Source organism: Scyliorhinus torazame, chromosome 16 (genome assembly GCF_047496885.1).
Source record: "Scyliorhinus torazame isolate Kashiwa2021f chromosome 16, sScyTor2.1, whole genome shotgun sequence".
In the NCBI taxonomy this organism is placed as follows: Eukaryota; Metazoa; Chordata; class Chondrichthyes; order Carcharhiniformes; family Scyliorhinidae; genus Scyliorhinus; species Scyliorhinus torazame.
The window spans coordinates 181,882,075-181,894,352 of NC_092722.1; the positions used below are offsets into that span (position 1 = coordinate 181,882,075).

Genomic DNA, 12,278 nt, shown 5'->3' on the forward strand with positions numbered 1-12,278 from the left:
TAGACAGATATCTAATCAGTCAGGGACTCAAGGGTTACGGGGATAAGGTGAGAAATTGGAGTTGAGGATTATCAGATCAGATCAGCCATGATCTCATGGAATGGCGAAGCAGGTTCGATGGGTCAAATGGCCTACTTCTTTCTGGTCTTATGAATCCTTCTTTAATTGAAGAGACCTGCTTGGATGATATACCAGAGGGCCGCTGGCTCGTCAGGAGGATGAACCACAAGTGCCTTCGGGAGAGGAGAGAGGAAACAAATCAGTGGTAGAAGTAGCTAGGTGGTACAATTTCTCTTCCTCTCTGATTTCTCAACTTTCTCCAGTTCCCCGGTCAACCTTTTCCAGAAGAGCAACGTCCCGAAAGGACGCTGGAAGGTGCACAGGTGGCCCACGCACCACTTCCTGCCCTTTGCTCTCTGGTTGTGTAGCCAAGATTGGGAACTCACCTTGGAGGGAATTGCAGAAAAAGCCCACATGCCGTTGCTTCATAATGTGAAGACACCTGAGGCCCTAAAGATTTGAACATAAGGACGTAAGAAATAGGAGCTAGGCTGGGTCAAATGGCCCCTTGGAGGTGGCTCCATCATTCAATCATTGCTGATCGTCAACTCAACTTTACCTTCCCACCCTAACCCTGTATCCCTTCATTTCCTTAATACTCAATGTTCCATGGATCGCTGTCTTGAATATGTTCAATGAACGAGCATCCACAGCTCTCTAGGCAGAGGATTCCAAAGATTCACAACCCTTTGAGCGCATAGATTTCTCCTTATCTCAATCCAAAATGACTGACCTCTTATCACAATCGATTGGTCTCGGTCTCAAAAGCTCCAACTCATCAAACACCCAGTGCCATTTGGAGAAGAAATTTCCAAATTCAACTACCCTTTGTGTGAAAAAGTGAAGCATATGTCTTTGTGAAGCTTTGCCCTATTTCAATTCTGTGGACCTCGCAGTTTAGATTGGCGCGTTAGCTGATAAACCCTCAATCAGAACGGCAAGAACCTGTTGGCATCATTGACTTGTGGCCGAGTGAAGTCAAAGGAGATGGAGGATTGAGCTCAGGAACAACTAAGCAACCCATGAAAATGAAAGCCTTGGACATTCCTAATTTACAGCTGACGGCGTGCTTTTCAATAAAATGACATTGGGTTTCTATTGGCAAAGTTAATTGGATGTTGTATCAGAATCCATCCTTATTCACAGTCCCCAAGGGTCAAAATATTCAGCAGGAGTCCCTGAATTTAAAGTCTAATTAGATTCCCTTCTCTTATACATTGCTATAATGGGTGAACCTTTCCTTTATATTAGTGCTTTTATATATTCATCTGAGATAAAGTCCTTGGACATTTTCTCACTTGTCCCAGTTGTATGTAATTTACATTACAGTAATTGCATTAAATAGGGTAAGTGTCTCATATTTCACAGAATATTCAGCTGACATGTAGTCCTGGTGTAATTTGATGTAATGTTTCTACACTACATCAAGCTCTCTGGTAGCTGCAATGTTAAGGCACAGTGTAATTAAAGCTTTGGCAATGCCAGCCTTGCTTTCTCTTCTGTTTCTTTGTTAATAAACCTTTTCGTTTCAACAATTAAGGAACCAACATAAAATACCAAGAAACAACGCAGACCAGAAAGGCCCAAAGTCTGACAATAAAAGTGCGCAGCTCTACATTAAAAAAGCTGAGGACCTCAAAAAGGCAGCAGGTGAGGGGTAGAATGGTGGTTGCAGGAAATAAGACTGCAATGCAGCATGAGAATTCAGTGCTCTGATGCGTGAGTGTGTGTGTGTGTGTGTGTGAACATGTGCGAGTGTGAATGTGCATGTGCAAGCCTACGTGAGCAACTGCGAGTGTGTTGGTTCATGTACAAGTGCGTGTAAGGGTGTGTGTGTGTGTGACAGCATGGATGTGTAAGTGTTAATGTGTATGAGCATGTTGTGTGTGTGCATGCCTGAGTATAGGTGCACAAATGTATACTTGTGTGAGTGAGTGTGTGTGCATGTCCAAGTACTTGTGCGCATATGTATACTTGTGCGCATGTGAGTATGTGTGTGCATGTGACATTCCCCCAATGGTGATGGGTAGGGAATTTCGGGACTTTGACCCAGTGGCGATGATGTCAAAGGCAGGAAGGTGAGCAACATTGCCGAGTAGATATTGCTGGACATGATTCTCCTTGTATCTCTGGGTACCTATTCACCTACAAATCAAATTAACTCTAGTATGAGGTATGAATAAGGCTACTAAATTCGGATTTGGCTATTGATCTGTGACATCGTCATCATGCTTGTCATAACCAGATAACAATGCGAAGCTAAATTCTGCCCCGATTTTACTGCGTGGAGATATTTTTTATTATAGCTGCTGGAAATACAACAGCGCGAGAAATATTGGATGCACTCCAGTTAATGAGGTCAACTCCGTAAATCAGTGTTCCCAACAGAGATGTTTGCTTGACAGGTGTGTGGCTATCATTGAGCCAAAGCTAACATTGTCAACTAACTCAGACAGTAATTTACTTGAACATGTTAATGAGTGCATTAAAAATAGCAAACTGAGTAAATTAAACCCTGGAGTGTTCATCATTTCCCTTCTCACCTCTTCAACCTCCAAACACTTGGTAGCATCACTTCCAGGATGCTCGAGGGGCTGAGTAAAATTGCTAACTATTGCAATGGAGCTGTCATGTGTGGCAGGTGTGTGGATGTTTGAGAAGTAATGTCACCTTGCTGCTGTAAGGTTAACTGAAGTAATGCTTGACTGATATCAACTCATTGTTTTCAGTGCTCCGAGAAAGGATGGAGACAGCCTCATGGTAAGTGCCTATTGTACTCATCTGTCCTGCAGAGAACTCAATTCAGCCTTAACTGCCGTTTAAATACTAGAAAAGAAAAAAGGCAGCACCTCTGTTAATGAACAGCACACACTGCTGCCCCTAATTTACATGGCTGTTCATTTAAAATGTTTCTGTGCTCTTTCCTCGAACTTCCATCAGCTTAGCGCCAACTTCCTGAAGCTGGGAGAGCAGATAAGGGGCCTCCATTTATTGCTTATTTTCCCTTTCAATTGCCTCATTCAAGGACATAGTTACATGGACAATGGTCACCCACCATTGGAGACCAGCATAAACACTGGATTGGGAGGGGCTGGGGTAAGAAAATAAAGAACAGGCATTAATTTATATAGCACAATTCACAGCTTCAGAATGCACCGAAGCACTTTACAGCCAATAAAGTCAATTGAAAATGTACTCACTATTGTAACGCAGAGATGAGTCTTGCACCTCGCTGCAATTCCTACAGCGAGCATTGAAAACAAGTTACAAATGACCCTTGGCTCCTCATCCCCGGGCATAGGGATTGTATCCTGTTCATACTAATCCCAACAGATATTATGTATCAGCATTGTTATGGGCCAGGGTTTAGAGAATCCCAAAGTGTATCATGGAGTTTACGTGACCCACACCTTTTACTAGATTGTGGTGGTATGGGGCGCACACGGCTCACTCTACAGGTATGGACCAGTGTTTTTTAAAACAAAACAATGTCTATTCTATGAACTCAAGTTAACCTTTTTAAAACAAACAGTGACTATCTTAGCAACCAGTAAATCAAATAAACCCCCAAAGAATACAACACTAAGTAACCTGTATGCTGTCCTTTTAAACCCAAAAGACTTAACAAACCTTCAAACAGGAGCACACTAGGTTTACATTTAATACTGAGACCTATTACAATTCTGAGTTCACCAAATGATCCATAGATAGTCTGTGGGTGGCAGAGATCACCTTCAGATGCAGCTCACTGAAAAACACAGACACACCCAAGCTTTCTCAAACTGAAACTAAAAAGCAGAAGTGGAGCTCAGCTCCACCCACACTCTGACATCACTCCAGTAACATGAGCATCTCAATTTCTTAAAGGTACATTTCTTAAACACCCATTTCTTAAAGGGTACTCTCACATGACAGCATTGATAATTACCATGTTGAGGCTCCTTCTTTAAACGTTTTTAAGAAAAAGATAGATGCCTTTCTAAAGAATAAAGGGATTCGGGGATATGGTGTACGGGCCGGAGAGTGGAGCTGAGTCCACAAAGATCAGCCATGATCTCATTAAATGGTGGAGCAGGCTCGAGGGGCCAGATGGCCTACTCCTGTTCCTAGTTCTTATGTTCTTATGATCCCTGTGTCCATTGATTCCTACATTAATGATACCCATGTCCATTGATTCCTACAATATTGATCTTTGTGTCCATAGATTCCTACAATATTGATCTTTGTGTCTATTGATTCCTACACTATTGATACCCATGTCTATTGATTCCTATACCGTTGATCTTTGTGTCTATTGATTCCTATACTGTTGATCTTTGTGTCTATTGATTCCTACACTATTGATACCCATGTCTATTGATTCCTAAACTATTGACCACTGTGTCTATTGATTCTGAAACTATTGAATGGTTGTTGCAGGTGCCGGGATTTAGATATTTCAGTAAGCTCAGGGAAGGTGGTAAAAGAGGGGGAGGGGTGGCATTGTTAGGCAAGGACCGTATTACGGTGGCAGAAAGGACGTTTGATGAGGACTCGTCTACTGAGGTAGTATGGGCGGAGGTTAGAAACAGGAAAGGAGAGGTCACCCTGTTAGGGGTTTTCTATAGACCTCCGAAAAGTTCCAGAGATGTAGAGGAGAGGATTGCAAAGATGATTCTGGATAGGAGCGAAAGCAACTGGGTAGTTGTTATGGGGGACTTTAACTTTCCAAATATTGACTGGAAACGCTATAGTTCAAGTACATTAGATGGGTCCGTTTTTGTCCAATGTGTGCAGGAGGGTTTCCTGACATAGTATGTAGATAGGCCAACGAGAGGCAAGGCCATATTGGATTTGGTACTGGGTAATGAACCAGGACAGGTGTTAGATTTGGAGGTAGGTGAGCATTTTGGTGATAGTGACCACAATTCGATTACGTTTACTTTAGTGATGGCAAGAGTTATATCTGGGGGAAAGGCAATTACGATGCGATGAGGCAAGACTTAGGATACATCAGATGGAGAGGAAAACTGCAGGGGATGGGCACAATGGAAATGTGGAGCTTGTTCAAGGAACAGCTACTGCGTGTCCTTGACAAGTATGTACCTGTCAGGCAGGGAGGAAGTGGTTGAGTGAGGGAACCGTGGTTTACTAAAGCAGTCGAAACACTTGTCAAGAGGAAGAAGGAGACTTATGTAAAGATGAGACATGAAGGTTCAGTTAGGGTGCTTGAGAGTTACAAGTTAGCTAGGAAGGACCTAAAGAGAGAGCTAAGAAGAGCCAGGAGGGATGAGAAGTCTTTGGCAGGTAGGATCAAGGATAACCCTAAAGCTTTCTATAGATATGTCAGGAATAAAAGAATGACTAGGGTAAGAGGAGGGCCAGTCAAGGACAGTAGTGGGAAGTTGTGCTTGGAGTCCGAGGAGATAGGAGAGGTGCTAAATGAATATTTTTCGTCAGTATTCACACAGGAAAAAGACAATGTTGTCGAGGAGAATACTGAGATTCAGGCTACTAGACTAGAAGGGTTTTAGGTTCATAAGGAGGAGGTGTTAGCAATTCTGGAAAGTGTGAAAATAGATAAGTCACCTGGGCCGGATGGGATTTATCCTAGGATTCTCTGGGAAGCTAGGGAGGAGATTGCTGAGCCTTTGGCTTTGATCTTTAAGTCATCTTTGTCTACAGGAATAGTGCCAGAAGACTGGAGAATAGCAAATGTTGTCCCCTTGTTCAAGAAGGGGAGCAGAGATAACCCCGGTAACTATAGACCAGTGAGCCTTACTTCTGTTGTGGGAAAAATCTTGGAAAGGTTTATCAGAGATAGGATGTATAATCATCTGGAAAGGAATAATTTGATTAGAGATAGTCAACACGGTTTTGTGAAGGGTAGGTCGTGCCTCACAAACCTTATAGAGTTCTTTGAGAAGGTGACCAAACAGGTGGATGAGGGTAAAGCAGTTGATGTGGTGTATATGGATTTCAGTAAAGCATTTGAGAAGGTTCCCCATGGTAGGCTACTGCAGAAAATACGGAGGCATGGGATTCAGGGTGATTTAGCAGTTTGGATCAGAAATTGGCTAGCTGGAAGAAGACAAAGGGTGGTGGTTGATGGGAAATGTTCAGACTGGAGTCCAGTTACTAGCGGTGTACCACAAGGATCTGTTTTGGGGCCACTGCTGTTTGTCATTTTAATAAATGACCTGGAGGAGGGCGTAGAAGGATGGGTGAGTAAATTTGCAGATGACACTAAAGTCGGTGGAGTCGTGGACAGTGTGGAAGGATGTTACAAGTTACAGAAGGACTTGGATAAGCTGCAGCGCTGGGCTGAGAGGTGGCAAATGGAGTTTAATGCAGAAAAGTGTGAGGTGATTCATTTTGGAAGGAATAACAGGAAGACTGAGTACTGGGCTAATGTTAGGATTCTTGGCAGTGTGGATGAGCAGAGAGATCTCGGTGTCCATGTACATAGATCCCTGAAAATTGCCACCCAGGTTGAGAGGGTTGTTAAGAAGGCATACGGTGTGTTAGCTTTTATTGGTAGAGGGATTGAGTTTAGGAGCCATGAGGTCATGTTGCAGCTATACAACACTCTGGTGCGGCCGCATTTGGAGTATTGCGTGCAATTCTGTTCGCCGCATTATAGGAAGAATGTGGAAGCATTGGAAAGGGTGCAGAGGAGATTTACCAGAATGTTGCCTGGTATGGAGGGAAGATCTTATGAGGAAAGGCTGAGGGACTTGAGGCTGTTTTCGTTAGAGAGAAGAAGGTTAAGAGGTGACTTAATTGAGGCATACAAGATAGTACATAAAACATAGAAAATACAGCACAGAACAGGCCCTTCGGCCCACGATGTTGTGCCGAACCTTTGTCCTAGATTAATCATAGATTATCATTGAATTTACAGTGTAGAAGGAGGCCATTCAGCCCCCTGAGTCTGCACCGGCTCTTGAAAAGAGCACCCTATCCAAACTCAACACCTCCACCCAACACCAAGGGCAATTTTGGACACTAAGGGCAATTTATCATGGCCAATCCACCTACCGTGCACATCTTTGGACTGTGGGAGGAAACGGGAGCACCCGGAGGAAACCCACGCAGACACGGGGAGGACGTGCAGACTCCGCACAGACAGTGACCCAAGCCGGAATCGAACCTGGGACCCTGGAGCTGTGAAGCAATTGTTCTATCCACAATGCTACCGTGCTGCCCTTAAGAACAAATAAATCTACACTATATCATTTTACCGCAATCCATGTACCTATCCAATAGCTGCTTGAAGGTCCCTAATGTTTCCGACTCAACTACTTCCACAGGCAGTGCATTCCATGCCCCCACTACTCTCTGGGTAAAGAACCTACCTTTGATATCCCTCCTATATCTTCCACCTTTCACCTTAAATTTATGTCCCCTTGTAATGGTTTGTTCCACCCGGGGAAAAAGTCTCTGACTGTCTACTCTATCTATTCCCCTGATCATCTTTCAACCTCTATCAAGTCGCCCCCCATCCTCCTCCGTTCTAATGAGAAAAGGCCTAGCACCCTCAACCTTTCCTCGTAAGACCTACTCTCCATTCCAGGTAACATCCTGGTAAATCTTCTTTGCACCTTTTCCAAAGCTTCCACATCCTTCTTAAAATGAGGTGACCAGAACTGTACACAGTACTCCAAATGTGGCCTTACCAAAGTTTTGTACAGCTGCATCATCACCTCACGGCTCTTAAGTTCAATCCCTCTGTTAATGAACGCGAGCACACCATAGGCCTTCTTCACAGCTCTATCCACTTGAGTGGCAACTTTCAAAGATGTATGAACATAGACCCCAAGATCTCTCTGCTCCTCCACATTGCCAAGAACGCTACCGTTAACCCTGTATTCCGCGTTCATATTTGTCCTTCCAAAATGGACAACCTCACACTTTTCAGGGTTAAACTCCATCTGCCACTTCTCAGCCCAGCTCTGCATCCTATCTATGTCTCTTTGCAGCCGACAACAGCCCTCCTTACTATCCACAACTCCGCCAATCTTCGTATCGTCTGCAAATTTACTGACCCACCCTTCAACTCCCTCATCCAAGTCATTAATGAAAATCACAAATAGCAGAGGACCCAGAACTGATCCCTGCGGTACGCCACTGGTAACTGGGATCCAGGCTGAATATTTGCCATCCACCACCACTCTCTGACTTCTATCGGTTAGCCAGTTCGTAATCCAACTGGCCAAATTTCCCACTATCCCATGCCTCCTTACTTTCTGCAGAAGCCTACCATGGGGAACCTTATCAAATGCCTTACTAATATCCATGTACACTACATCCACTGCTTTCCCTTCATCCACATGCTTGGTCACCGCCTCAAAGAATTCAATAAGATTTGTAAGGCAAGACCTACCCCTCACAAATCCGTGCTGACTATCCCTAATCAAGCAGTGTCTTTCCAGATGCTCAGAAATCCTATCCTTCAGTACCCTTTCCATTACTTTGCCTACCACCGAAGTAAGACTAACTGGCCTGTAATTCCCAGGGTTATCCCTAGTCCCTTTTTTGAACAGGGGCACGACATTCGCCACTCTCCAATCCCTTGGTACCACCCCTGTTGACTGTGAGGACGAAAAGATCATTGCCAACGGCTCTGCAATTTCATCTCTTGCTTCCCATAGAATCCTTGGATGTATCCCGTCAGGCCCGGGGGACTTGTCTATCCTCAAGTTTTTCAAAATGCCCAACACATCTTCCTTACTAACAAGTATTTCCTCAAGCCTACCAATCTGTTTCACACTGTCCTCTCCAACAATATCGCCCCTCTCATTTGTAAATAATGATGATCAGCGGATTGGATAGGGTGGACAGTGAGAGCCTTTTTCCTCGGATGGTGATGTCTAGCACGAGGGGACATACCTTTAAATTGAGGGGAGATAGATATAAGACAGATGTCAGAGGTAGGTTCTTTACTCCGAGAGTAGTAAGGGCGTGGAATGCCCTGCCTGCAACAGTAGTGGACTCGCCAACACTAAGGACATTCAAATGGTCATTGGATAGACATATGGACAATAAGGGAATAGTGTAGATGGGCTTTAGAGTGGTTTCACAGGTCGGCGCAACATCGAGGGCCGAAGGGCCTGTACTGCGCTGTAATGTTCTATGTTCTATGTTCTATGATGTTGCATCCATTGATTTTGACACAATTGATCCCTTTGTCTATTGATTCCTACATTATCGATCCCCCTCAGTACTTATTCTGACACTATTGATCACAATGTCTATTGATTCCTTCACTATTGATCTCTGTGACTATTGATTCAGACACTGTTAATCACTGTGTCTATTGACACCCACACTGTTGGTCTATGTGTTTATTGATTCCTACAGGGTTGATATCTGTATCTATTGATTCCCACACTATTGATCCCCATGTCTATTGATTCTTACACTATAGATACCCGTGTCTATTGATTCCTACACTATTGGTCCCTGTGTCTATTGATTCCTACACTATTGAGCCCTGTCAGTACTGATTCTGACACTATTGATCACAATGTCTATTGATTCTTACACTATTGATCCCCGTGTCTATTGATTCCTACACAATTGGTCCCTGTGTGTATTGTTTCTTACACTATTGATACTTGTGTCTATTGACTCTTACACTTTTGATCCTTGTGTCTGTTGATTCCCACACTTTTAATCTCTGTGAATATTGAATTCCAAACTATTGGTATCTGTGTCTATTAATTCCCACAATATTGATCTCTGTGTCTATTGATTCTGACATTATTGATCCCCGTGTCTTTGATTCCAACAATATTGATCTCATGTCAATTGATTCCTACACTATTGATCCCAGTGTCCATAATTCCTACACTATTGATCCCAGTGTCTATTGGTTCCTACACTATTCATCCTGTGTCAATTGATTTCGACACTATAGATCCACATGTCTGTTGATTCCCACAGTATTGATCTCTGTGTCTATTGATTCCTACACTTTTGATCCTTGTGTCCATTGATTCCTACAGTATTAATCCCGTGTCTATTGATTCCTTTACTATTGATCCCTGCGTCTATTGATTCTAACACTATTGATCCCCATGTCCAATGATTCCTAAACTGTTGATCCCTGTGTCTATTGTTTACTACACTGTTGATTGATTCCTACCCTATCGATCCCTGTGTCTGTTGATTCCTACTGTTATGGGCCAGGGCCTAGAAACTCTAAAATGTATTATGAAGCTCACCTGACCTATAACTTTTATGTTTAATTTGGCTAGGATGAGCACAAGAGCCTTCACTTCAGGTGTGATTCAGCAGACTTCCTCGGCATTTTTATCAAAACAAAGTTTATTATAAGAATGTAGTTAACATATATAAAACAAGAATTTGGTATCAATTACAAACAAGAAAAAAACACAACAGCTACTTTAATCTATGTATATAACTCCCTTCGTAACTGTTCCAATTCAATACAAAATCCAATAAACCAAAACCCCTTTCAAGGGGGTGGCCCAGCACACTATAATATCACTTGAATGGGACTGGTCCTTTCCCTGAGATCCAGTTTCCAACCAGCAGATTCAAAACTCCTTCCGGAAAGCAACTCTATCTTTGAAGTTACCAAGGCAGTTTGCCACACCCAATGTGCTTACAGTTCCCTGGAACAGCTTTAAAATGAAAACAGGCAAACACTGCTTCTCTTCTGTAGTCCAAACCAACAAACCGAAACTGAAACCCCCAACATTAAACCACCTCTCACCTGACAGCCACAGCCTAGCTCCACCCACAAATTACATCACTGAAGCTGTGCTACACTTAAAGTTCAAGGGACACTCACATGACACAACACTGCAGATCGCTATGTCTATTGACTCCTACAATATTGACCCTGGTACATATTGATTCTTACACTATTGATCCCTGTGTCTATCAATTCCTACAATATTGATCCCTGTGTCAATTGATTGCTGCAAGTGGATCCCTGTATCTATTGATTCCTACACTATTGATCCTTGTGCCTATTGATTCCTACACTATTGAAGTCTGTGTCTATTGATTCCTACACTATTGATCCATGTGTCTTTTGGTTCCAACACTATTGATCCCTGTGTCTATTGATTCCTGCACTATTGATAACTGTGTCGAGTGATTCTTACAAAAGTGATCCATGTGTCCATTCATTCTATCGGTATTGATCCGTGTGTCTATTGACCGATAGAGTGGTAGTCAATAGACACAGTGATTAATAATGATAATGTAGAAATCAATAGACACAATATCAAATGTGTTGCAATCAGTAGACACAGGGATCAATAGTGTAGAAATCAATGTACACAGTGATAAATAGTGCGGCAATCAATAGACACAGGGATCAATAGTGTGGGAATCAATAGACACAGAGATCAACAGTGTAGGGACTATTAGGCTCAAAATCAATAGTGTAAGAATCTATAGCCATAAGGATCAAAAGTGTAAGAATCTATAGACACAGATTTCAATAGTGTTGTAATAAATAGACACAACGATTAGTTGTGTGGGAATCAATAGACACAGGGGTCAATAGTGTTGCAATCAATAGACACAGGGATCAATAATGTGGGAATCAATAGACACAGAGATCAATAGTGAAAGAATCAATAGACACAAAGATCAATAGTGCAGCGATCAATAGACATGGTGATCAACAGTGTAGGAATCAATAGACTCAAAAATCAATAGTGTAAGAATCTATAGACACAGGGATCAAAAGTATAATGTTATGGGCCAGGGTTTAGTGAACTCCAAAGTATATCATGGAGATCACCTGACCCACGGCTTTGACTAGATTGTGGTATGGGGAACACACGGCCCACTCTACAGGTGCGGTACAGCAGAAATCTAAAAGTATTTTTTAAAGATAAACAATGTTTATTCTATGAACTCAGTTCATTTAAAACGAATTTAAAACATACAGTGAACATCCTAGCAACCATCAATTCAAATGCAACCCCCAAAGAATACAACACTCTAAGTAATCCTTAAACTTTCCTTTTAACATCCATACAAAAGAACCCTTTTAAAAGAAGCACGTCAGGTTTAAATTCTGCACTGAGAGCAGTTATCACTCTGCATTCACCAAATGATCTAGAGATAGTCATAGATTACAGAGCGATCAAAATTACACCTTCTTTGGCTGGCTGCAGCTCCAACACTAAAACAAAATTAAAAAACACAGACACACCCAAGCTTTTCCTCAAAGCGAAACTAAAAAGCAG

General features: G+C 42.5%; 1 protein-coding gene across 1 annotated transcript in view; it reads left to right on the forward strand.

Moving 5' to 3' along the window:
* LOC140393267 (uncharacterized) overlaps positions 1 to 12,278 on the forward strand; it is a 101,879-nt gene that overhangs the window by 64,891 nt on the left and 24,710 nt on the right. Inside the window, exons 7-8 of the mRNA XM_072479552.1 lie at positions 1,601 to 1,710; positions 2,790 to 2,820. Of these exons, the coding sequence (XP_072335653.1) occupies positions 1,601 to 1,710; positions 2,790 to 2,820 (141 nt within the window). The remainder of the gene's footprint in view (positions 1 to 1,600; positions 1,711 to 2,789; positions 2,821 to 12,278) is intronic.